The 25174-nt window shown below is 44.7% G+C and overlaps 1 protein-coding gene across 7 annotated transcripts in view; it reads right to left on the bottom strand.

Moving 5' to 3' along the window:
- Positions 1–24836, bottom strand: part of HNRNPM (heterogeneous nuclear ribonucleoprotein M) — a 42156-nt gene extending 17320 nt beyond the window's left edge. For 3 of the 7 annotated variants that reach the window (XM_063658214.1, XM_063658213.1, XM_063658215.1), the window contains exons 1-8: positions 24645–24836; positions 16728–16897; positions 8588–9745; positions 6749–6940; positions 5876–6029; positions 4689–4738; positions 3423–3483; positions 817–918 (exon numbers count right to left, since the gene is read on the bottom strand). In XM_063658214.1, coding sequence (XP_063514284.1) covers positions 817–918; positions 3423–3483; positions 4689–4738; positions 5876–6029; positions 6749–6940; positions 8588–8665 — 637 coding nt within the window. In that variant the 5' untranslated portion in view covers positions 8666–9745; positions 16728–16897; positions 24645–24836. Of the gene's footprint in view, positions 1–816; positions 919–3422; positions 3484–4688; positions 4739–5875; positions 6030–6748; positions 6941–8587; positions 9746–16727; positions 16898–24644 lie in introns of those variants that run through there. The other 4 variants (XM_054463219.2, XM_054463217.2, XM_054463221.2 and 1 more) reach the window with 3 other exon arrangements.
- Positions 24837–25174: the final 338 nt, after the last annotated feature.

Below are 25174 nucleotides of genomic sequence, written 5' to 3'. Positions count from 1 at the left end.
TCCCTGCCTTCTTAGAGACAACACTGTCCACCATGCTTCCCGTGACGGCCACGTTGTCACAGAGTGAGGCCCTCTCCATCTTTTTTTTCTGTCACCCAGGCTGGAGTGCAATGGCGTGATCTCGGCTCACTGCAACCTCCGCTTCCCGGGTTCAAGCAATTCTCCTGCCTCAGCCACTTGAGTAACTGGGGATTACAGGCATGCGCCACCACGCCAGGCTAATTTTTCTATTTTTAGTAGAGACGGGGTTTCACCCTGTTGGCCAGGATGGTCTCAAACTCCTGACCTTGTGATCCGCCTACCTCAGCCTCCCAAAGTGCTGGGATTACAGGCGTAAGCCACCGTGCCTGGCCTCTCCACCTTTTTTGCATCTATCAATACCCCTAGCTCTCTAGCAGCAGCTGTGCAAACACCAGGAGGGCCCAAAGGGGTCTTGGTAAGACACTTTTCAGGGCACTGCGACAGTGCTATGGTCCCGTGGTCAGGAGACCTGCAGCCTGTCACTAACTGACAGTGTGACCTTGAGCAAGATCAACTCTCTGACTTGCCTCCTCTTATCAAATGGTACAACTATTTCGGCTTAGAAGGTTGTTGTGAGGTTACAATGAAAAAGCATAATGACTTTTTAAAAAAGGACTCAACTTGTTAAAAATACAAAATACCGCCTTTATTCAAAATGAGGCAGAGATGAATAAAGAGGGAATTTTGTCCCAGTTAAATATTTATTCCATTTAAACTACTCAAAGTCCAGTTGCCCCAATAATTAATAATTTTCACTTCCCCAAACCACCATGCAAGGTGCACTGTCATTCTCACCTGCAGGACCTATGTTTCCCATTCCGATGCCTTTATTCAGGTGATTGGCATCAATGGGTTGCCCTCCTGGTCCTAACCCCATGCCAATACCACCAAGGCCATCTGCAAGGAAAAGAGAAAGAAGCTTAGTTTTCCCCTATTTAGCAAACCTTGACCCTCAAAGGAAAAGAGTGTTTAGTGAGTTGCAGCTATCCACTTCAGCCTACCCACCCCCCACCCACCAGTGACCCCAGGGCCCAATGCAAAATTCAACATCAGCACACTTGGAAACAGAGCCTTGTTCTGGCGTTTGGGATATGTGTGTATACAACAAAGGCGGCTGAAAACCAACACGGGAAAGTTAACAACCCCCACACTAAGATTCTTGAGAGCCTATTTGTTTCACTAACCCATGGACTGAGAACTGTCTGATCAAAAAAGGTGACTCAAGACATCAGGTGGCAAGCAGCACAAATGTGCCCAATCCCTAGTAGCCCAAAGGACGTTTCTCATGAAAAAACACATTACAAACCAGCCAATCAACATCCTGGGTGTACACGACTCTCTGAATCTGGGTGGTTTTAGTAACAATGAAGCTAATGTATGTATTCAAAGAATCTATCTTCCTTCCCCTAAAGCTTCCTAACCCACAACTGGATACCCAGCCCACACTCAACTCCATGCCCTACCAACACAGACAGGGACACAGAAATACAGGATGGTCTCTGGAAACAGCCAAAAGAGCTGACACTTGCAATATTTGGGGTAACCACCACCTGAGGCTTAAACTACTACCAGGTAAGGTTTTAAAAATCATAACAAGGGCAGGCGCAGTGGCTCATGCCTGAAATCCCAGCACTTTGGGAGGCCAAGGCGGGTGGATCACCTGAGGTCAGGAGTTCGAGACCATCCTGGCCAACATGGCAAAACTGCATCTCTACTAAAAAAACAAAAATTAGCCTGGCATGGTGGCACGTGCCTGTAATTGCTGCTACTTGGGAGGCTGACAGGAGAATCACTAGAACCCAGGAAATGGAGGTTGCAGCGAGCCGAGACCGCGCCACCGCACTCCAGCCTGGGCGACAGAGCAAGACTCCATCAAAAACAAAGAAAGAAAAAGGAAGAAAGGAAGGAAAGAAAGGAAAGAAAGAAAACAAAATTCATTTTAAAAGTAAATAAAACCTGCCACCACTTCCCAGGTGTTTAATCTGATTAACATTCCATCTTTAATTGCATAGCAACAGCAGCAAGAGATCACCAATGTTACTTACTCCCCCAAAGCACTGAAGGCTTTGAAGTCAAGCCTCCGAAATGGCTGGGAGACCAAGAGCCACGGATAACAGGCTCCCTGGAGCAGTGTTGCTCCTCCTCCTGCTCCAGCACAAGAGTCAACAAGACCCATCGCCATGGTCCAGGGTGACCACTGCTCAGGTGAGCACACTGACAATTTATTTGGGAAATGAGTATGTTATGTCCAGGAAATGCAATCCTTCTCTAACTAACGTTGCCTTTCAACAGATGAGCCTTCTCATGAAGCCACAGATTTCCCTTCAAGATACATCTGTCATGCTACCTTAATGCTACGCTGCAAAGGTGCTCTGGCCTGGGCTCCCATCCAACTCCGTGAGTAGGGCCCTGAGCTTGAGCTGCTGCTCCAGACCAGGCCCCCTCAACCCACCTGGTGGAGGTCACCCCAGCACAGCACACACAGGCCTCTCACCCTCACCCATCTTCCTTCTCCAGGAGAGCTTTACCTGCGCCAGTGATTCCCTGAGTCGTCCCACCGCTGTCTGCACTCAGGTTCTTGCTTCCAGCCTCTGGCTTATCTACGACTCTGCACTAGTATGTGCCACTTCTACCTATGTGGTGGCCCATCAACTAGCCTTCCCTGTCCCAAGACAGATTTTCACCTGGGTCTCACCAACAGCCGATCCCTTTCCCCTCTGCATACACATTATTTGTTCAAGACACTTCACATACCATACAACTCAAAGTATTCAGTGGTTTTTAGTATATTCAGAGATATGCAACTATCGCTACCATTTAATTCCAGAACATTTTCATCACCCAAAAAAGAAATCCAACCTTATTAGCAGTCCCGTCCCTACTTACTCCTTCCCGGCCACTGGCAACCACTAATCTACTTTCTGCCTTTATGCATGTATCTATGCGGAGCATTTCCTGTAGATGAAATCGAGGTTCATCCACACTGCAGCATGTGTCTTTCATCCTGCTGCAAACATCTGCGTACGAATTTCTGTGTAGATGTCTAGTGTGCACTGCTAGCCCACATGGGACTAACCAATATCTTCTGAATTAGAGTGCAGCCTGCTTTTCATTCCCTTCACAGGTTCCGATTCTTCCTTCCCCAGGACACTTTCAAAATGCCTAACCACATCCTCTACATCCTGGTATTACAATCCTAGGATTACCACAAGGTAATCCTAACAATATCCTCAAGTTGTGAATCTCTGCTCATTTCTCACCCTGAAAAATCTATAGAAAAGAACTGGCCAAGAGAACTGAGGGCTAACCTGGCACAGGTTCAAGTGAAATCATATGGTAATTTTCTGTTTATTAGTATAACTCCAATTCAAACTCTCAGCCCTAATCACTGAAACACTTACGGGGAAGTTGTTGTGGACGCTCAGGAGGGAAGAAATCTCCTTTTGGTAAGGCCCTCTCATCCTGAAAGAGAAAGAAAACGAATAAATCTCAGTATCCAGTGCAGCAGTGTTTGCAATAGCAAAAGACTGAAATGGCCCCCCCATGAAGAGAGGACCGGCTAAACACATTATCCACACCATGGAGTAATATGCAAGGGTAGAAAGGCATGTGGAGCGTGCTTCCTATTTTATGTCAAGGGGAAGGATCAAAAGACACATGGATATTATTGTGGGGGATGATGCGGACCTGGGCAAGAAGTCCAAGTAGGACTCACACTATCTTCACACTACCTTTTCATGCTTTTTGACTTTTGAGTCACGTGAATCTATCATCTATTCAAAAAACTTACCTACTCTACTTAGAGTAATGAAAAAATTGCTTTATAGTTTCTTTTATCTTTTTCCTGAATTTGAGTCCCAACTAGATTGCCCTCAGCATGTTCTAGTCATGCCTGTAGTAATTATTATCTTTGGCACAGCTACAGCAGAGCAAATGTTTATTAAGATTGAAATGCCCCAACAGACCTTTAAAAGCTGTCTGAATCAATGACTTAATTATGTTCACAACAGATTTGATGCTAACCAAACATTATACTGTAATACTTTGAAAAACTGGAACCCCACATATATAACCATTTTTTGAAACGGATCACTTGCTCAACCAGGATACCCAGGTGACTTCCTGAATGTGCCATCAACAGTCAACTGTGCAAAAGGAAAAATATCTAATGCAGTCAAGAGCTGCCCTGAGCAAAATATTTTTTTTTTCTTTTTTTTTTTTTCTTGAGACGGAGTCTCACTCTGTTGCCCAGGCTGGAGTGCAGTGGCACGATCTTGACTCACTGCAACCTCCGCCTCCCAGGTTCAAGTGATTCTCCTGCCTCAGCCTCCCGAGTAGCTAGACTACAGGCGCCCGCCACCATGACCAGCTAATTTTTGTATTTTTAGTAGAGACGGAGGAGTTCCACCATGTTGGTCAGGCTGGTGTCGAACTCCTGACCTCATGATCTGCCTGCCTCAGCCTTCCAAAGTGCTGGTATTACAGGCGTGAACCACCACGCCCGACCAGCAAAATGTTATTTCTCTCACAAATTTGCTCAACATACTGCACCCTATTTAACTTAGACTAATCCATAAATATTTTATAGTGGCTATGTGTACGCTCTTATTAATTCCACGTTTTTGCTAGACTTGAATATATCACAGAGAAAGATCCTACTGACTTACCATCTTGACGTGCATTGGTCTATCAAATAGCAGCTGGCCATTGAACATAGCTGATATTACAATTAAGGCTATTTCTTGCAATTCTAAAAATGTGCACAAGAGAAATACAAAAAGAAAGAAAAATACTCCAACTGCTACCAGTCCCTCTAAGTGATGAATTTATGAGCAATTTCAATTCTTCATTATACTTTCAACAATAAACATAAAAGGAACAATAAATAAAGCTGGCGGGGAGGACAAGACAACTTCCGCTTATTCCTTAGGTGTGAAGCTTCATTCGTAACCTTACAATTTCACCAAACCATCCTCTTAAGCAGTGGCATCAAGGTTCTCCGAATGTGGCCAATGGGCCAGGCATCTACCACTATCTAAACTGAAGGACCATGTTTTCTGGGTAAGACATGCAGTGACGGTCTTGTCTGAGTTGTATGAATGTGCTCCTGTGGGGTACTATCCATGGGATTAAAAACTCTAGGCTAAGCCTAGGGTCAAGGAGAAGTGGCCTCTTCCAAAATGATGTCTACTCACTGGAGAGAGTGAGGTCCTATAAGGATGTATTACACATGAAACAACAACCCCAGCTTCTCTCTAGTAGCACATTCTCTGGGCTTCCTCCTTCAAACCTAGACTCTTCTGAAAACAGTAGAAAGACTACTCATGGGCATATGCCCATGTTCTAACCATCCCCTCTATCCATACTGTATTGAATCAATTCCACCCCCAGAGAACCTTTTTTTTTTTTTTTTTGAGACTGAGTCTCACTCTATCACCCAGGCTGATGGTATGCAGTGGCGCAATCTCGGCTCACTGCAACCTCCACCTCCCGGGTTCAAGCGATTCTTGTACCTCAGCCTCCCGAGTAGCTGGGATTACAGGCACCCACCACTGCGCCCAGCTAATTTTTGTATTTTTTAGTAGAGCCAGGGTTTCACCATGTTGGCCAGGCTGGTCTCGAACTGACCTCAAGTGATCCGCCCGCCTTGGCCTCCCAAAGTGCTGGGATTACAGGCGTGAGCCAGCGTGCCCAGTCCGGCCCAGAGAACCTTTTAATTCCACAGTAATGCATTCCCCCTAGTCACATAAAAAGCATGAATACACACAGTCACCTCTTCCTCACACAAACCTACATTACTAACACAGCAATTTAGGTCAAACTGTTCACAAGTTGAATTCCTACAGAAGGATACATATAGCTTGCACAGCTTCAATGGACTGTTCAAAAGTAACAGTGCCTATTCCACGACTTTTTCCATCTTTATCTTCAAGAATGTCTGCTCGGACCACCACACCAGCCATACTAAATACTTCCTTCAGTTTCTTCCAGCCAACTTTATAATCCAGCTAATCGAGAGAGAACAGGGTAAAAACCTCAATGTAAACATCTTAAGAAACACAACATTTTTACTACGTGAATGATACATGCTTTGGTTGGAAAAAAGTATTAGGAAATAATGTCACAAAAACTAATCAACTGCAAAGGAAATTTTAAAATAGGATTATAAAGCCTGGCCTTCACTGTAAATAAACTGTACTTATAGTAAATACACTGTCTCTTTTCTCAGAAACTTAAGTCACCTCATACTTCAAATTAATCCTCATTTTCTGAACATTTTTAAAAAACTGTTTCCCTGATAAGCTTTACGACACCCCACCCCACCCCACCTACTTTATTTTAAAAATATTTCCCCTTGCAGATGGCAGAGGTATTATCATTCACCCCAGACACAACAAGAGGAAGGTGTCAGTGCACTTCTGCTCATACAGTCTTACTCTGCACCAAAACTGCACAAAATAAACCAACAGAGAATGTAGACTCGGTTACTGCTTGTGGAAACACCTGCAAAACTCAGGAATCACAGCCTCAATGAGACCATGGTCAAGCCTGTGACTTAGGAATGCAGACAAAGCCCACCTATAAGGCTGATTTTTAAAGAAATCAAGAACACAACCCTTCTTTACATTTTTCTTCTGAAATGTGAGAATTACTTTTATAACATATTGACAAGGTCATTTCATAAAGTTCTGATTTTCTACTTTAGACGATGGTTCTGTTTACTTACATTTGCTACAAATACTGTGCTTCCAAGTCTTCCAGCCTGTAATGCATGGATAATCTCATTTGGGATGTTGGGATTATTTAGGATACTGGGTGGGATAGTAATCATTCCTGGGCCACCTGGTCCCATACCCATCCCACCAGTCGTAGCCATCACCTTTTGCATTGCTCTCCTGGCATGTTCACCATCAGGATCCTAAAACAAGCACAAAAGGTGTTACGTTTAACTGACCCAGTGACAACGCAAACCATGCTTGCCCAGTAAATGATATTCTCAAGACTTAGAAACTGAAAGGTTGTTTGGAAAGCATCTCTCAAATCTATTAAGAAGAAAGTCAAATGAACTCAACTACCAGCTTAGAAGAGTCCAGCTAAAGGAATAGGAAAGGAAGAAAAGGCATGAAATGTAGCACTAAAAACACAGCTCTCAATTGAACTAAGTAAAAAAGAAAAGCAGGGTAGGGAGGGAAACATGATTAGCTGATATAATGTAGAACCGCCAGACTGAAATTAGAGCTTCATGGGCTTGGTATAGCTCAATCTTACTAATTCATCAATGGGGTTTTGTAATTTCTGCAAACCCCATCAATGGCTTCCAGAAGTTTGAGAAACAGTTCTAGACCACACAAGCGCCCCCATCCTTCAAGTCCTTCAGGTGTTGGAGGCGTGTGTGTGAGGGCTGCACAGTGAAACAACATCTGGGAAGGTCTGTGAAGCTCTGTACTGACTCTCTTCTTCAACTCTCTGTCCTGTCAATTACCACCATCAGCACTAAAAAAGACATCATAACACATGAGAGACCTTAGACCCTACCACGCTTCACTCTGAATCTACTCATCTTCCTCCCCAAGAGAAGCGGTGAAAAGAAGTCAAGAGGGATGTTTTTTTGAGACAGAGCTTTGTTCTTATTGCCCAGGCTGGAGTTCAATGGCGCAATCTCAGCTCACTGCAACCTCCGCCTCCTGGGTTCCAGCAATTCTCCTGCCTCAGCCTCCCAAGTAGATGGATTACAGGCACCCCCCACTAAGCCCAGCTAATTTTTTTGTATTTTTAGTAGAGACAGGGTTTCACCATGTTGGTCAAGCTGGTCTCGAACTCATGACCTCAGATGATCCACCCACCTTGGCCTCCCAAAGTGCTGGGGATTACAGGCGTGAGCCACTGTGCCCAGCCAAGAGGGATTTAATCAACAAAAAAACCTTCTTCCTCAAGGAATATATTTGATTCAGATGAGATGTGAAAGCAGGTTTGAGGAATAACAAACTCACTTTATTTTTTATTTTTTAGACAGGGTCTCACTGTTGCCCAGGCTGGAGTGCAATGGTGCAATCTCAGCTCACTGCAACCTCCACATCCTGGGCTCAAATGATCCTCCTGCCTCAGCCTCCCAAGGAGCTAGGACTACAGGCATGCACCACCATGCCTGGCTAATTTTTGTACCTTTTGTAGAGATGGGATTTCACCATGTTGCCCAGGCTGGAACAAACTCACTTTAAAAAAAAAAAGAAAAAAGATGGGCCAAGAAGAAGGTTCAGACGGAGTAAAACTTAATGGCACAAACCCACAGGCTCACAGTTTGAGAGTCCCTGAGACAACAAGGCCTTAGACAAATCACAGATATTAGAAGGTAGTCAGCAGCCACTCAGGATGTGCTTGGCCACCACCCCAAAGTCCTTGCCGGGAATGGCTGCTGTAGGCTGTGACCGACCCTCTTCATTAGAAACAACAGGCTGGCACTTGCTTTGTAAAATGCCGTCTGGGACCATGACCGTCTTTCCCTAATTCCAAAGTGGGATCACTTAACAATTACACACAGTATCCACAGTGTTAAGCAAGAGCTTACTTCTTTGACTTTCAGTGGTCTTCCACTCAGACTATGCTTGTTTAGGACTTCCGCAGCTTTTTTCATGCTCTCTTCCATCTTGAATTCAACAACACTATAGAGTCAAAAGGAAACGAGTCGAGTGAAACCAGTCCTACAAGTTAGAACGTTCAAATACCAATAAGTAACTAGACGATACTTACGCACATCCCTTTGGAGGAAGCCAGAGACCAGTCAGAAGAGCAAGGAAGGGGAAAAAGAAAAGAAAAAAATAGTAAATACCAATGACAGTTATAAACAAACTAAAAATATGATTTATGTCACAAAGGTAGTCTTTTAAAATGAACCCTTCTAAGGGGAAGCTGACAGAAGTGCCTCGCCTCGCCTTCCTTGTTAAAAGCTGGGCTCCTTAATATCTCCTTCTCCTACGCATTACCAGCATTGCACTAGAGCTGCTGACGTTTAATAAGCAGACCTAAATTCAGGGTCTCCAAGAAATCACACCAACTTTAGATCTGCTTCCCTCTGTACTCAATCGAGTCCTTACCATATTCCTCCTAAATCCATCCCTTCCGTAAGTTAAGCTCATCCTTTTGATTATTCTAAGCCATTCTATTGCACGACAGAAAATAGTTTATGTTCTCTTTAAACTAGGCCAATTTTGAACATTCAGGTTTTTAATATTTGGTTTACAATTTACTGGCACAAAGGCAACTTTTCGGAATCTTTGGTTCACACAACTTTCAAATTCAGCAAACAACCAAGAGTAACATTTTCTAGACAAGAACACACGTTTTACATTAATTATACCACCGCTAAAATTCCATGCATAATTCACACACAGCCAATTCCTCTGTTAACAAAGAGACAATGCTGCTATTGGTCCCCAGTTATCCAAATTGGGCATCCAAACAGAATACCAAAAAGCTCTTTGGCCAGCCATTTGGAAAAGCGGGACTCCCATTTGCAAATCCCCTCCCACCCCACTCAAATGTTTGGCAAAATCAAACATAGCTACTGTAACATGAGCACTCACTGCCTTCCTGATTTCATTCGATTCCACGCCACCATACAGTTACATTTTTCATGTAGTAAATCCACAGAAGAAATTCTCTCAGACACTTACCCTTGACTTTCCTTCAGCGTCCATTAAGAGCTCCACGTATGTTACCTCACCAACTACAAATCAGTTTCCAGACGACACATAAACCAAGGGAGAAAAGCCAAGAAAACAATGGGAATTTAGAACAATCATCAGCAACCTTGTATGGAGCCTCTGCCTTATAAGAAAGCCCAGAAACACTCCATATTCTCTAAACCACCGAACTAGGCATTACAGGTGTGCAGTAAAAGTAGGTAAAAACACGTTAACAATATGTCCTTGATTTTCCTCCCACCACAAACAAGCTATTCCACAGATTTCCGTATCAATTTCCCTGTCTGGAAGACTCATTCATGACTAGAGGCAATCCAAATCTATAGGAAAGAAGTCTGCATGATTTACTTTTCTGGGGAAGGGAGGAAGTTTTACACATACGCTCTCATTGGTGGCAAGTAGGTGAAATGCATACAAATTGCGATGCCATCGGGCTGAGCTCACATGCTATAAATACAAGGACGCATGTATGCGAAGGTATAAGCTCACAGGCACACACGGCCGCAGGGCCAGCTTCACAGGTGAGCAACCCGTCCAATTGTACAGAGCCCCGCACTCAGGGGCCCTGAGCTTGGTTTAATGCTGTTATCGCTGCCATGACATTCTTAGTTTTTTTTTTAACAAGAGGCCCCTTGTTTTCGTTTTGTGTTGGGCCCCACAAATTCTATAGCTGGTCCTGCACACAGCACTAGGCTCCACATCTGTAGAGGCAGAATGTTTGAATATAATAAGATCACAAAACCAGAGCAGCATCTGGATTCTCTTCAGTGAATTAGGCCAGGCTTCATTCTTGCTGCTTTCTAAACCTCCCCATTTAAAGGACACAAATAAATTCAAATTTAGGGCTCAGATTTTGTATCTAAACAGTTAAACAGACTCACATGATTCTAATCTACACAAAAGGGAAAAAACCAAAGCATTTCGAAAGTTTCTGCAGATTTTCCTCAAGGTTTGGATTGCCCATTCATGACCACCATGACCAGATGTTAGACTCCATCAAGACAACCACCAAAATGGCTGCTGAACTTGAAGATGGCACACAGAAAACAAACGTAAAGTGTTACCCTGGAGAAAACTATCTCTAACCAGACTCTCCAAAGTCAAAAAATGGGCTTTTGTTGTCCTCTGGATCGGTTTGGTTTAGCAGTACAAGGGTAAAAATAACCCGCTTAATGGCCTCAACAAGTCCTGCCTGTTCCAACTCTTTTGTTTAAAGGACATTAAAATTATGAGGCTATAGGAAGAAAAATTTTTAATGAAAAACAAGATAAAATTATTTTACAAAAAATTTAAAGATCTGAAGGACATATTTATGAATGGCTCTGCACACTGGTTGAAGGCAAGAAAGCCAAGTGTCCAAAGTTTACATCTAGAGCCTCACCATCTTTGTCCTCTCCTGAAATGCTGCAGAACTAAACTGACACTTTGCACAGAACAGGAGAGAGAATCATCAGTGCAAAGAAATGAAGAACAGAAATATGAGGGATCAGTACAATTTACTTTTCAAGTATGTACTCCTGTGGGGCAAACTGAAAAATGATCACAGCCAAGGGACAGTTGTACAAAGCGGCTTTATTTAACCCTTAAAAAGTAAAGCAGTTCCAAAAATGCGGCCGCCCTGAGGCCATGTTAAAAAGCCATTTGTTTCAAGAGCAGCAGCCATTCAAGGACCACCAACCCTTGTCTCCACTTTGATGAAAATGCCACAGTGTCAAAATAGTGACTGAAGAGGCCCCAAGTTGATTTCCTACCAGCTATGACTACCACCTAATAACCTTTAAAAAATAAAAGCTCACAATTAATTCAAAACAGCTGCAACCATGTTGCCGAAATTCAAATCCCAGTTGCATGGGAAGTTTCTAGTCTGTGTCCATAAGACACTTGGATCAAAAAGCTGTAATTGCAACCCAGAAACCAAGCAAATCCAAACCAAACTTTTTCCCATGGCCATAACCACTTTAACAAAAAGAGAGCTTTAGAAATTAGGACTTTTTCCACGTTAACAGTCTAGTCTAGAAATAGCACATCTGACTCAATCCTTTGTATTAAAAATTTGCTTAAAACGTTCTCCTTCTTTTTACTTCAAATGCTATCATCGTTTAGCAGTCACCCGGGGGTCCGGCATGAGTAGTGCTGTCCCCGAGATCATCAGTAATGACCATCCTCCTCACAAACTCATAAAATTCCAACCTCTACCCTGAGAGACCATCAATTAAGTGTTAAGGGATCTGCAATAGCTGCTAATTCATACTTTCCTATAGGAAAATGGAGCCTTTAAAAGACCACCTCCCTTTTTCTTCTACAATAGCAAAGCAAAGATTTATTTCATGTAGTCAGCACAACTATCGACAAGAATGTGAGGGCAAAATTTGTCAAGTAAACACAGTCTGGTCACATTCTATGAAGTGAAGTTTAATGAGCAAACCATCCAGAGCAGATGACACAGTCAGGACTCAGGGGTAGAGGTGACAGCTTGGCAGTAGCAGCAGTCTTACAGAAACGGCACTCGCAGTTATTAATAAAAAATACGGTTGCTCCTCCCCCTGTGTAAACATGGATGGAATTCACGGAATCCCAAGAGTAGGCTGCTAAGACAAATTCTACTGCAGCTTAAAACATCAAAATATTGAAAAAACTAAGACATTAAAAAATCTAACACCAAATGTTATCTACCTATATTTAAAATGCTCTAAGAAATCATTTTTGACCAACATTTAAGTGAATTATTAAAAAGACTGCCTTATTCTTAAAACACATCAGGAGGATAAGCAGATGAGCAACCCAAAAAGAACTCAGGCGGTCCCTTGGAGCTACTGTGACCTCACTCTCCCGCACAAACCTTCAGCAAAGTGAGTATTTGTTTTTGTGTTCCCATTTACTGCTCAAGTCTGAAAAAGAAAAAAAGAGGGAATACAGTGCCGAAGCTTCACTGAAGAGAATTCATACGTGATAAGGCATATATATATTTTTTAACAAGAGTTGGGGGGACTTGAAAGTCAGGCATGTTGTCAAACATTCTTCACCTCCTAACGGTCAATTCTCAGGCTGCCACTCTATTGGGGGAGGGGAGTGCACAGAACACATGCACACTGTTTAATATAAAGACACCTTGAAACATGGCAAAATAATTATTCTACACACCTACTTGGCTTATGGACATGTTAGGAAATGACTGAGCCCACGCTCCTCCTTAATTGCGTGGCAATAACAGAACGTTATTGCTTCCCTAACACCAGAGACCACACAGGGTAAGCCAGACAGGCTGCACTGCTGGGGCTCAACCTAAGTATTCATATATATGAACGCTTTAGCATAACAGGCCTTTCTAAAATGCAGGCTGTGGCCGGGCCTGTAATCCTAGCACTCTGGAAGGCCAAGGCAGGCAAATTACCTGAGGTCAGGAGTTCAAGACCAGCCTGGCCAACGTGGTGAAACCCTGTCTCTACTAAAAGTACAAAAATTAACTGGGCGTGGTGGTGGGTGCCTAATCCCAGCTACTTGGGAGGCTGGGGCAGGAGAATCACTTGAACCCAGGGGGCAGAGGTTGCAGATCACACCACTTCATTCCAGCCTGGGCAAAAGAGCAAGACTCCATCTCAAAAACAAAATAAATAAAATGCAGGCTGCATTTCCAACAGAGGAAAATATGAAGGAGCAAGTAGACTGGGTAGAATTTTATTTAAATTGAAAATACAGTTCTGCCTAATAGACCCACAATGCAGATTATCTCCAGAAGCCAAGACGGAGGTTTTCTATTGGACTACACTTGCCCTCTGGGCCTTAGTTTTCTGTCAGCTGCAATTTGAAATTTACTTAAAGTGGTGTACTAAATACTAACAGAAGGATTAAGTGCTTAAAACAAATCTTCGCTTACACAAGTTAAACTGACTGCTGCTAAACTTGGGATTGACTGAGGGTAAACTACATCCCTGACCTTCCTTTCTTCCTCAACCTGGGCTCTATTTACTCACTGCAAGTGCAGCTCAGTCCTGCTCTGGTGGCACTGCCCCACCTGGGTGCTGCCGGCTGCCTGGTGAGGTCAAGAGAAGCAGCCCAGCAAGGAGCTTCCTCCACTCATACAGGACTTGATGGTCTCAAACAAATGTAGCACGACACTAAGTTTAAAAGCCTAAGATTGCCTTTTCTCACAGAAATCTTTATTTTTTCCACCCAGTCCTTATGGTCAATCACTTTAAGATGTGTATCCCTTTACCTGTCAGGATACAAACTGGGGAGCTGTGGCCTGTTAAGTCACTTTCAAAGGCATAAATGACCAGTTTACTTCCTATGTGGATTTTTAATAGGAAATGCTAGAATGCTGCTAAATGCTAAAATTAAAGCTGGGGAATATGCAGCTGGTATGAAAGATGGGGAAGAGGATCAAGAGTGAGGGAGGAGCATGTGAGACAATTTCCCCCAGGAGTATCCTTAGAAAAAAAGCTCCCCTCTTGGGCCTCTCAAAGCTAGCTACTTTAGTTCTGAGAGACTGCAATTAGATAGTGCTACAATGACAGAAAATTTCAGTTGAGGACAACTAATTCTAGTTCTTGTTCTACTCATCTCCTGAAACAAGGCTAAGATTCATCAGACCTTAAAACACAGACTGATAAAGAGTGCTTAGGTTACAACAGCCCCGATCTCTGTGTTTTGGAATTGAGACTAATACTTTTAGGGTTGTAAGTGCCTCTATCTGCCAGTTCTTCCTGTGTGTAAAGTCTTCAAAACACTTAAAACTTATGGACAACAAATCTCAAGTAAATATTTCAGATTTAAACTAACCACTTAAACATTTTTTGTATACCAAAACGGGAATAAAAACATCTTTTTTGAAAGCACAAAATAAGAAGAGTATTTCTTAAGAAGTCATATGTATGTAAACACAGTAAATTTCTTTAGACCTCACATACTGAATATAAGCATTATCATAAAAAGATTACTTTTCTGAGTAACTTTACCCACAATCCTATACTGCTAATAATTTAATTAAACAGCAAAGTAATTAATTTAACCAGTACAGGGGAGCTCTAAACAAGAACATTTTAAGGCTCATTAAAAATAACTGATTTACTGCACACCTGTAATTCTAAATTACACCACCAAAAATACACAGAGGGCTGAGCCCAGGCATTCGTAGCAGTATGCCAGGAAATATGAGAACCAGTTTGGAAGTATCCCAATCAACCACCAGGCTGGCTCCACACTTAAGAGTGCAAAATAGTGAATTGAGGTGAACTGCTTCTACATCCAGAAACACCATGGCTGCTGCTGCTACTACCAGCTTTAAGGTTTCCCAAACCAAATTACTGAATGGTAAAGCAGTAAAAATGTCACCTACTTTATCCAGCATGTCCCAAAACTGGTTCACACACTCCTAAAAATGAAAAAATAATTTGGCCTGCAATCTCTTACAAAATTCTAACAATTGCATTTTCAAAGCCACATTCCTGGTTCTTGGAACTACTATACCTTATTATCAATGGAAATAGCAATTCAGCGGTTCAACCAAATCACGAGAACACAAATTTGGAGGTTATTCCAAAAGCTAATTCGAATGAGGCCCAACTGTACTGTACAGAAATTCTAAGCTTCTATTGAAGCAGCAGTCCCAAAAACCAAGAACACTGCATCTGGGATGCAGCATGACACACCCTCAGACAAAAAGAAGAAACTGCACTCTTGCCCTAGAGCATTGGCAGGAATGATTTGGCTGATCAAGGCAGGCACATCAATCTCACACCAAAACGTTTTTCCATCTGTGTTATCTGGAGAAATACCACGTGGGAGCAGCACGCGTGACTGTACGGAGAGGTTCACAGTGCCTAGTGCTTCTTGCATGTCATGGTCAAAATAAGGGATGGGACAATGATGGCAGTGCCATTCATAATTTCAAAATCCAATGCAGGGAGCACCAGTACACATACCAAAATGGCCTATCCATGGGGCATCTCTGTCACTGAAATGTTAAATCATTTGACAAATCAAGCTCACATCTCTTTTCATAATGAATGCTCCAGAAAACCAATACCTTTCAGTCATGCAAAGACTCCATGAAGGGTAGTTTGAGTCTAGGTCGGGGTGGCGGGGAGGGCGCCTCAAGGCAATATACAAATTGTTCTCTACCACGGTGTTGTCTAAACCAGGGCTGAGCAGTCTCTTTAGTCCTAAGTGCCACCAGCAGGGCCAGGAATCAGGAAAGAAAGGAAGATGATAGCAGCACAGGAGGGAAGGAGGAGAGAGAGAGAGGACACCACAGTGTGCACGGGGGTGAGGATCACAGAGGCAAGCCTCCTCGGGCCTCCTGGTGGCAGCAGAGCTGGGTTGCTTCCCCTGCCCTCGGCTGGAAGGTGGACACCTAGGCTATGACAATCCACATCCTAAGGCACCGCGTTACAAAGCAGATACCTTATTTTGAGCTCTCCAATGGCCAATCTACTCTATTTTTTCCCAGAGGGGAAAAAGCCTAAAAGTCAAACTACAAGCTAATGTTTTATAGTTTGGAATCTGAGAAGCGTAAGGTCCAGCTACTACATTTTGATCCCAGGAAGACATCCACAAAATTTTAAGCAAGCTATCTTCCTGTGAAACTTAAAAAGGTTAAAAAAAAAAAAAAAAAGAAAAAAAAAAGAAAAAGAAAAAAAGGAAAGAAAGGAAAAATCTCTCCCACCTAACGTGCAAAATTCAAAAAATTTCAACACAAAAAGGCTCCCCGGAAGCCTAATCGAAGCCTTATTAACCATACTAAGCCAGTAAAATCAACTGTAGGCCAAAGGACCATACAAACCATCCTGTTTGACACACAGGAGTATGACCACAAAACAAAATAAAACAAAAAAAAACACAAAACGAAAAAAAAACTGAGGTGGGGTAAGGGGGCTTCACTCTTAAGCCTGGAAAGAACATGCTCTACCCAGAGCCGCTTCCACTGACCAAAAATAACCAAGGAATTAGCCACAGAAAAGGTGACACACCAACCTTCTCACCCTACTCAATCACCAGTACCATTACCTTTTTCTTTAACCAGGTCTTTAAGTGACTGCCATTTCACATCAAAAGGTATGTTTGTAATGAAGGCTCTGTATCTTTTAGTTGGATTGGCATATGGCTCAAAGCGATTGCCTCCTCTTTTTATGTTTTTCTCCTTCCTCTTCTCATTCTGAGCAGGTCGTTCTCCTTCACTGAATTCAAGAGAGAGAAAAAAAGGTAAAGGGTTTATATGTCAGCACAATGTGAAAGACAATTATTTGATTTGCCAGGTTTACAATTCCACACGAAGTTACATATGACACAAGACTAGTATTGGTCAGATGCAGTGGCTCACACCTGTAATCCTAGCACTTTGGGAAGCCAAGAAGGGGGGATCATTTGAGGCCAGGAGTTCAAGACTAGCCTGGGCAACACAGCAAGACCCTGTCGCAACAACAAAAAAATATATATAAAACTTAGCCAGGTGTGGTGGTGCACTTGCAGTCCCAGCTAGTAGGGAGGGTGAGATGGGAGGATCACTTCAACTCAGGAGTTCGAGGCTCCAGGGAGCTATGATCACCCTGCTGCACTCCAGCCTAGGGTGACAGAGCGAGACCCTGTCTCAAAAAAAGCAAAGACAAGACTAATGTTGGTTTTGAATTGAGACATTCAAAACCACAGGGCAGAAAGCATTCCCAAGGAAAGGTACACCTTCCTGGGCTTACAAAATACTCCTATGGACCGTAACAGAGACAATGATGAGGCCAACTCCCTGACCAAGGTATGTTAATTCCAAGACAGAAACAGGAAAAGAGAAGGATGATTTCTAAGACTTCATGGAATGGAAATATGAGGTAGTACACACAGGCCCATCCAATTTTAGCTTCACAAATAAGTGTCTTTCAAGTGTTTAAAAAAAAGGGGGAGGGGCATAAAATGATGCAGCCGCCATGGAAAACAGTTAGGTGGTCACTCAAAATTAAACACAGAATTACTATGACCCAGCAATTCCACTGCTAGGTATATACCCAAAAGAATTAAAAGCAGGGACTCATACACATATACCAATGTTCATAGCAGCACTATTCACACAAGCCAAAAGGTAGAAACAACCAAGTGTCTACCAATAGATGAATGGAATAAACAAAACATGGACTATCCACGCAATGGGATATTATTCAGCCACAAAAAGGAAGGAAATCCTGACAAAGGCTACAACATGCATGAACCTTGAGGGCATTATGCTCAGTGAAATAAGCCAGTCACTGAAGGCCAAATATTGTATGATTCCACTTATTAAATCCCTATAATAAGCAAATCCATACACAGAAAGTAGAACAGAGGTTACCTGGGCCTAGGGGGAGGTAGAAATGGGAAGTTATTAAATACCGAGCACAGAATTTCATGTGGGATGAGAATAAAAGTTCCAGGAATGGGCAGAGGTGATTGTTGCAAAACACCATACTTCACTGCACACCTAAGATGGTTAAAATGGTCTATTTTATGTATATTTTAACCACTTTTTAAAAATCCAAAAAGGCGGAAAAGAAACCATCCCCTACACAACCCTACTATTTTGAAGCTGGGAAACTCGAGTCTGAGCAACCCTGAGAGGTGGAAGACAGCATGCAGATAATCCCACCTTTGGCAAAGAAGGGTGGCCGCTTTTCTGGCACGGCCTTCCCATTGCACTCTTTACCTTTGTGTGTTAGGTGCCACCACACTGTAACACCAACCATCTCTAGGCTTGGAAGCCCGGGCACTGGCTGACAGGGCTCTTTCCTCAGCTGCCAGCTCAAGCGCAACCCCTCTGACTACAGGGAGGCACAGATGAGAGCTGATCAGGAACAAGTGAGGAGCCAGAAGCCACCTCAAGTTTCTTAAGCAACTCAGCCTTGCACCTTCTGCTTCCTGAGCCCTGTGTGTCCCGCCAGCGAGAATCCAGTGACTCCCAGACCACAGGCTCTACTACAGAATTTGTGATCCATGACAAAACTGGAAAAAAAAAACAAAAAGCCAAGACTACTGTATTAATGATTTATAAAAGTATCTTTAACTGAAGAGCCGATCTTTATTCTGGGATATAACTTTCTTCCGTGGAAGAAAGGTAGTGTTTAAACACCAGATAGTAGCTGGAGAAGCTACTACTTCAAAATGTTAAAATAACATTTTAAAATGTTATTTACTTGAGGCCAGGTGCGGTGACTCCCATCTGTAATCCCAGCACTTTGGGAGGCTGAGGCAGGTGGATCACTTGAGGTCAGGAGTTCAAGACCAGCCTGGCCAACATGCTCAAACCCCGTCTCTACTAAAAATACAAAAATTAGCCAGGCATGGTGGCAGGCGCCTGTAATCCCGGCTACTCGGGAGGCTGAGGCAGGAAAATTGCTTGAACCCAGGAGGCGGGGGTTGCAGTGAGCCAAGATTATGCCATTGCACTCCAGCCTGGGCGACAAGAGTGAAACTCCGTCTCAAAAACAAAACAAAACAAAACAAAACCAAAAATTAGCCGGGCATGGTGGCGGGCGCCTGTAATCCCAGCTACTTGCTACTTGGGAGGCTGATGCAGGAGAATCACTTGAACGGGAGGCGGAGGTTGCAGTGAGCTGAGATCGCGCCACTGCACTCCAGCCTGGGCAACAAGAGCAAAACTCCATCTCAAAAATAATAATAATAATTAATTAATTAAATTAAATTAAAAATACGATTAATGTCTGTAATCCCAGCACTTTGGGAGGCCAAGGTGGGCGGATCACTTGAGCTCAGGAGTTCAAGAACAGCCTGGGCAACATGGTATAACCCCATCTCTACAAAATATTAGCTAGGCATGGTACCATGTGCCTGTGGTCCTATTTACTCAGAAGGCTGAGGTGGAAGGATAGCTTGAGCCCAGGAGCTGGAGTTGCAGTGAGTAGAGATCGTACACTGCACCCCAGCCTGAGGGACAAGAGTGAAACTCCATCTCAGAAAAACAAAACAAAACAAAACAAAAAAAACCCTAATAAAAAGATTGAGTGCCTAATCTGCGAAAGACCACCAAATAGTGACTGCCTACACTCTCTTAAGGTCTCCATGCCGTTCCCATGCGTAACACTCACTACTTTTGGAGTTTCTAATCAAGGAAAGGGTGCAGTTTGAAATGGCTATCCCAATACCCTGAAATTGTGATCACATCTCCTGAGGGACAAGGACCCCTCTGCCCGTGTGAGAACCATCCCTTATATAAAGTGATTCTTCACAGAAATCCCTTAAGTCCTGCACTGCTCTAATGCATGTAAGGTGTGGAGAGCACTATTCACGGCACCATCCCAGCTCCAAGGCCACCACTGAACTACCACATGACTCAAGCTCTTTCTGTCTCTAGTGCTTTACCAGCAAAACCAGCGCAACCTGTATGCATGGTAGCTCAGAGGGACACTGTGACAATCAACAAAGAATGGCAAAACAAAAAGCAGCTTATCTAGGGAAGCAGTACTGCATGTGGCTAAGAGCTAGGGTCACCATGTCGTCACTAGGCCTCGGTCCTATGGAGGTTACTACCTACACACTTACAGCTTTAAAAGAGACTCTTAGCACACAGTGAGGCAATGATGTATTTTTCTACCAATAATTTTATTGAGAAGGGTAGAGAGGGGGACTGATTCACTCCTAGCCTTCTATTGTTCAGGCTTTAAAACTAGCAAACCAGAGCCAAGGCTGAGAAAACCTAGGCATTATAATCATTACAGACTAGCAAAGGGACAATTTAGCTTTTAACCCTATGACTGCAAAATATGGTAATGGGGAAGTCCATTGGAGAACCACCCCTCCCAAAAAAACAAGCAAGCTAATCTTTGCAGGCTAGTATCTCTTTCCCTAACCAGAATAAAATCAAACAGCCGAGTGAAAGCAAAGGCCTGGCAGCATGCACTCAAATAATCCAAAACCCTGTCTTCTAATCTTGAGCTCACAATCTGACGTGCCTCCAAAATCCTTTTTACCGAATAAACAATCACTTTTTAAAGTACAGCAAACACTCAAATGCATTGTATACAGAATCTGATTTAAATAAAACAATTCAAATGGCTGTTTACTGAGTGGTTACCAAGGCAGTATCATGAAAGCAGCATGCTGCCTGGAAGTCAGGACGGCCTCCCCTGGAGTCTTTAGGTCAAGTTCCTGAACCTGGGTTTAAGTATTTAGAACAAGGTTTTCTTGATTGTCAAATGGAGTCAACTCTAACAGTACCTCCTCAGGAATCTACCCTAAATATATATTTTTATTTTTAAAAATAACCAATCCATCTGTTTCTGATTCACCCACAAAATTACTCAGGAAGGGGCCGGGTGCGGTAGCTCACGCCTATAATCCCAGCACTTTGGGAGGCCAAGACGGGCGGATCATGACGTCAGGAGATCGAGACCATCCTGGCTAACAGGGTGAAACCCCATCTCTACTAAAAAAAAAAAAAAAAAATTAGCCAGACATGGTGGCAGGCACCTGTAGTCCCAGCTACTCAGGAGGCTGAGGCAGGAGAATGGCGTGAACCCGGGAAGCAGAGCTTGTAGTGAGCTGAGATCGCGCCACTGCACTCCAGCCTGGGTGACAGAGCAAGACTCCATCTCAAAAAAATAAAAAAATAAAAAATAAAAAATTAATCAGGAAGGGGAGCAGGTTAAGTCATTTATTTTATATATGATACTACATTTAAAATTTTTTTAAAAACCTATACATTCCCCTAAAATGAACTTTTTTTTACCCTGACTATACCCTAACTCTGAATCTTGGCTGACTTTAAATGGAACAGACTTCTCATCAAAATTAAGCAAATTCTATTCTCACACCCAGGAGAGAAGTAACTGCAAAGCAAGATTTCCAACCTGGGTTCCCAGATCAAGCTTGCTAGCTCACTGCATTTTTGGTCTACTGCACACTCCACTCCTAGTAGAGAAAGAATTCCAAAGAACCAAGTTTCTATTTTCCTCCTGTCTCTCAAAGGCTTTCAAGACAAAAATCCAAATTCACTGCCCATCAGCTGGCTGCCAGTGCTCCAACCTTAAAACGCTATAGCAACTTCAGTGTTTTTGTTTGTCTGTTTTAAGGAGTCTCGCTCTGTCGCCCAGGCTGGAGTGCAGTGGCCCGATCTCGGCTCACTGCAAGCTCCGCCTCCCGGGTTCACGCCATTCTCCTGCCTCAGCCTCCCCAGTGGCTGAGACTACAGGAGCCAGGCACCATGCGCGGCTAATTTTTTGTATTTTTGGTAGAGACGGGGTTTCACCGTGTTAGCCAGGACGGTCTCGACCTCCTGACCTCGTGATCCACCCACCTCGGCCTCCCAAAGTGCTGGGATTACAGGCGTGAGCCACCGCGCCCAGCCTGTTTCGTTTTGTTTTGTTTTTTGGTAGAGACAGGGTTTCACCATGTTGCCCAGCCTGGTCTTGAACTCCTGAGCTCAAATAGTCCTCTCGCCTCAGGTTCCCAAAGTGCTGGGATTACAGGTGTAAGCCACTACACCCAGCACAACTTCAGTTCTCAATAAAGCATACACTCAAATCTCTGCTCTTTGGATACTCTCTTCTCTGCCTCTCTCCAACCATCTTCTTCTTCTCCTCCACTTCCACACGTCTTCCTGTCATGGAGGAACAGGTCCCTGCCCCCAGCAGGTGGCGGGGGTCACCTCCTCCATTCTTTCTAGCAAGCAACTCCAACTTCTATCACAGCATAATTACCTTACTACAAATATGTTAATGGCCTCTCCACTCTGCATGGAGTGCAAAAGTATAGGCTTCTAAAGAGCTTTCCTTAAGACTTGTAATGAAAAAAAAAAAAGTTTTCCACAGGCCCTATCAAAAATATCCAAGTGTTGCCAGCTTCCTAAACTATCCTCTATGAAGCTAGTACTAGACTTTGAGACTTTGAGCCTTTCTCACAATGGCTATTTTATTCTACAACTTTCAGGTTCCAACAGTCCACATGTATTTGTAAAATGACTCAGTCACAAAATGACTATTTGAAAATGGACAGGGGAAAATGGAAAATTTGAGAAACGCACCCCAGATGCTATAATCCATTAATTTACCCTATCACCTAGCAAGGTTCTTCTACCAGCACTCCTTCCTGCATACCGTAAATAAATTTATCTTAAAGCCCTCCAAATACCACCCTCAGAAATCCTACCAGCTTCCGTAGACAGATGCTGAAAAAGTCAAAATTAACACATTCCTTCCCAGAGTTTTCAATAGTAAAATGCTGAGAATAGAGGAAGCTTTTCTCATTTCTAAGGGCCAGTAACCATGGTATTTTATTTCTCCCTACCTAAGGAGGGAAAGAATCTGGAATTTTCTCCGGATTTATTATCTAACAACATAGCTAGCACTTAGGGAACGTTCTTAACGTAAGCGCTCAACTAGGCAGGGCGCAGTAGCTCATGCCTGCAATTTCAGCACTTTGGAAGGCCTAGGCAGGAGGATGGCTTAAACCCAGGAGTTTCAGACCAGCCTGGGCAACACCCGGAGACCTCCTCTCTTCAAAAAATTAGCCGGGCATGGTGGTGCCGCGCCTGTGATCCCAGCTACTCAGGAGGCTGAGATGGAAGGATCGCTTGAGCCCAGGAGTTCGAGGCTGCAGTGATCTGTGATCGTGCCACTGCATCCCAGCTTGAGCAACAGAGCGAGACCCTGTCTCAAAGAAAAAAATTAAATATATAAGTGCTCAACCACATTCACTTTTAATCTCCATAAACTAAGCTTCACACATTACAATATGAGGAAGGCAAAATCACAGACAGAAAGGAAAGAAAACGGAGGGAGTTAGTATTTAATGGCTACACTTTCTGTTTCCGATGAAAAAGTTCTGGACATGAAGCAGTAACGGTTACAGCACACTGAGTCAGTGTACTCAATGCCACTGAATTGTACGCTTAAAAAACGGTTAAAATGGCAAAGTCTACGTTATGTCTATTTTACCACAATGAAATAAATGTCTGGGAAATCCAATGTGTACCCAGGCTTCCCCTTCCTTCCCGGCCGCTGGTCTTGCAGCCAAAACCTCTGTCTCTCTCAAGTGTCTGTAATCAGAATGAATGAGTTTCACCGGGGCACAAGTCGATGCTTCCTCTTTTAAAAGCCAAGGAGTCAAAGAGCCCCGAGCAGGACTCGAAAAGCTGATGAAGCCTGGAAGTAAATGAACCCGCCTCCTGACAGAACAGCTTCCCCGAAACACGGGAAAAAGGGGATTCCTCCCTCGACTTCGGTCTGTCTGCTTCTGAGAGTGAACGCTGAGCAGCAGACCCCATCTCTCCACTAATACCTGCGGCGCACCCGGGGAGGAGGAGCGGGAAGCGGCGAGGGACTTGAGCCAGGGCCAGAGCGTGGGGCGAGGGGCGGTTCCGAGGGAGGCACTTCCCGCGGAGCGCGGTCGGCGCGCGGGGACTGAGGGGCGGGGCAGGAGGGGAGCCCCCTGACCCGGCCTCGCGGCCCTTCCTGACGCTTCCCTCGCTCGGTTACCGTTGACTCGGGCTGACTGCGCGCGAGGCCCCCGGCGCGCACCCCCTTTCCTCCCCCCACGTTACAGATCGGAAAACAGACCCCGGGAGGAGAGGGAGCGGGGGGTTGAAACCCGGCCCCCGAGATCACCCTCCCGGGGAGTGGTCGGGTAGGCCTCGGAGGCTCTCCGGTCCGGGCCCGCGCCATCAACCCCCATGCGCAGCGGCTGGGCCTGAGGCCTCGGCGACGGGGCTGGCCCCGGCCTGGAGAGACTGAGGGTGCCGCGGCTCGAGGCCCGGGGTAGGGGACGATTCTGGAGGCTCCCCTGGCTCCCCGCTCACGGCCCTGGACGCCGCTACCCTGGGCAGGCGGTACGGGAACAGCCGGGGCCGAGGCCGCGCCGGAGCTAGGCCGCCAACAGACCTAACGGAGCCGCCGCCCGCGTCGGCCGCGGAGGGGAACCCTTACCCGTGGCAAAGGACCGTGGGATACTCACCCCTTAGGGCCCGGAGCCCCGTTGCCGGTCGGCACGCCGGGCGCGCCACTCTCTTCCTCCATTTTGATCTCCGTCGCCGCTACCTCGGCCGCCGCTTCGACCCCTGCCGCCATTTTCTCCGCGTCTGGGCTTTGTGTGAGCGAACGGGCTGCACCGCGCTGCGCCTGCGCGCCCACGTGACCCGACGCGATCAGTAACACCTGCGCGCGCCGCTGCCGGCTGCCTCCTTGGCCCCACTCGCCCCGGGCCACGCCCCCGCGGCGCGCAGGCGCAGACGGGCAGCTGTTGATTGCTTCTCTCTCGAGATATACTCGCTTTAGGCACCGACTGGCTGTTCCTGGAGCGCGTCCTCTGAGTCCGATAGAGGAGGCATCTCCCCACCCCACCCCACACAAACACCTAGACCTAGTAACTCTCAGCTTTCTGCAACCAGAGCTGGAGCAGAGGGGAAGCAACGATCCTGTCTAGAGATTCCTGGAAGTTTTAGATCAAGCTTGTCCAATCCGCGGTCCGGCACACGATTCGTAAAC

The sequence above is a fragment of the Pongo pygmaeus genome, chromosome 20, assembly GCF_028885625.2.
Source record: "Pongo pygmaeus isolate AG05252 chromosome 20, NHGRI_mPonPyg2-v2.0_pri, whole genome shotgun sequence".
Lineage (NCBI taxonomy): Eukaryota > Metazoa > Chordata > Mammalia > Primates > Hominidae > Pongo > Pongo pygmaeus.
The sequence above is the reverse complement of the archived record's forward strand: the minus strand, read 5'-3'. Positions and strand labels throughout refer to the sequence as shown.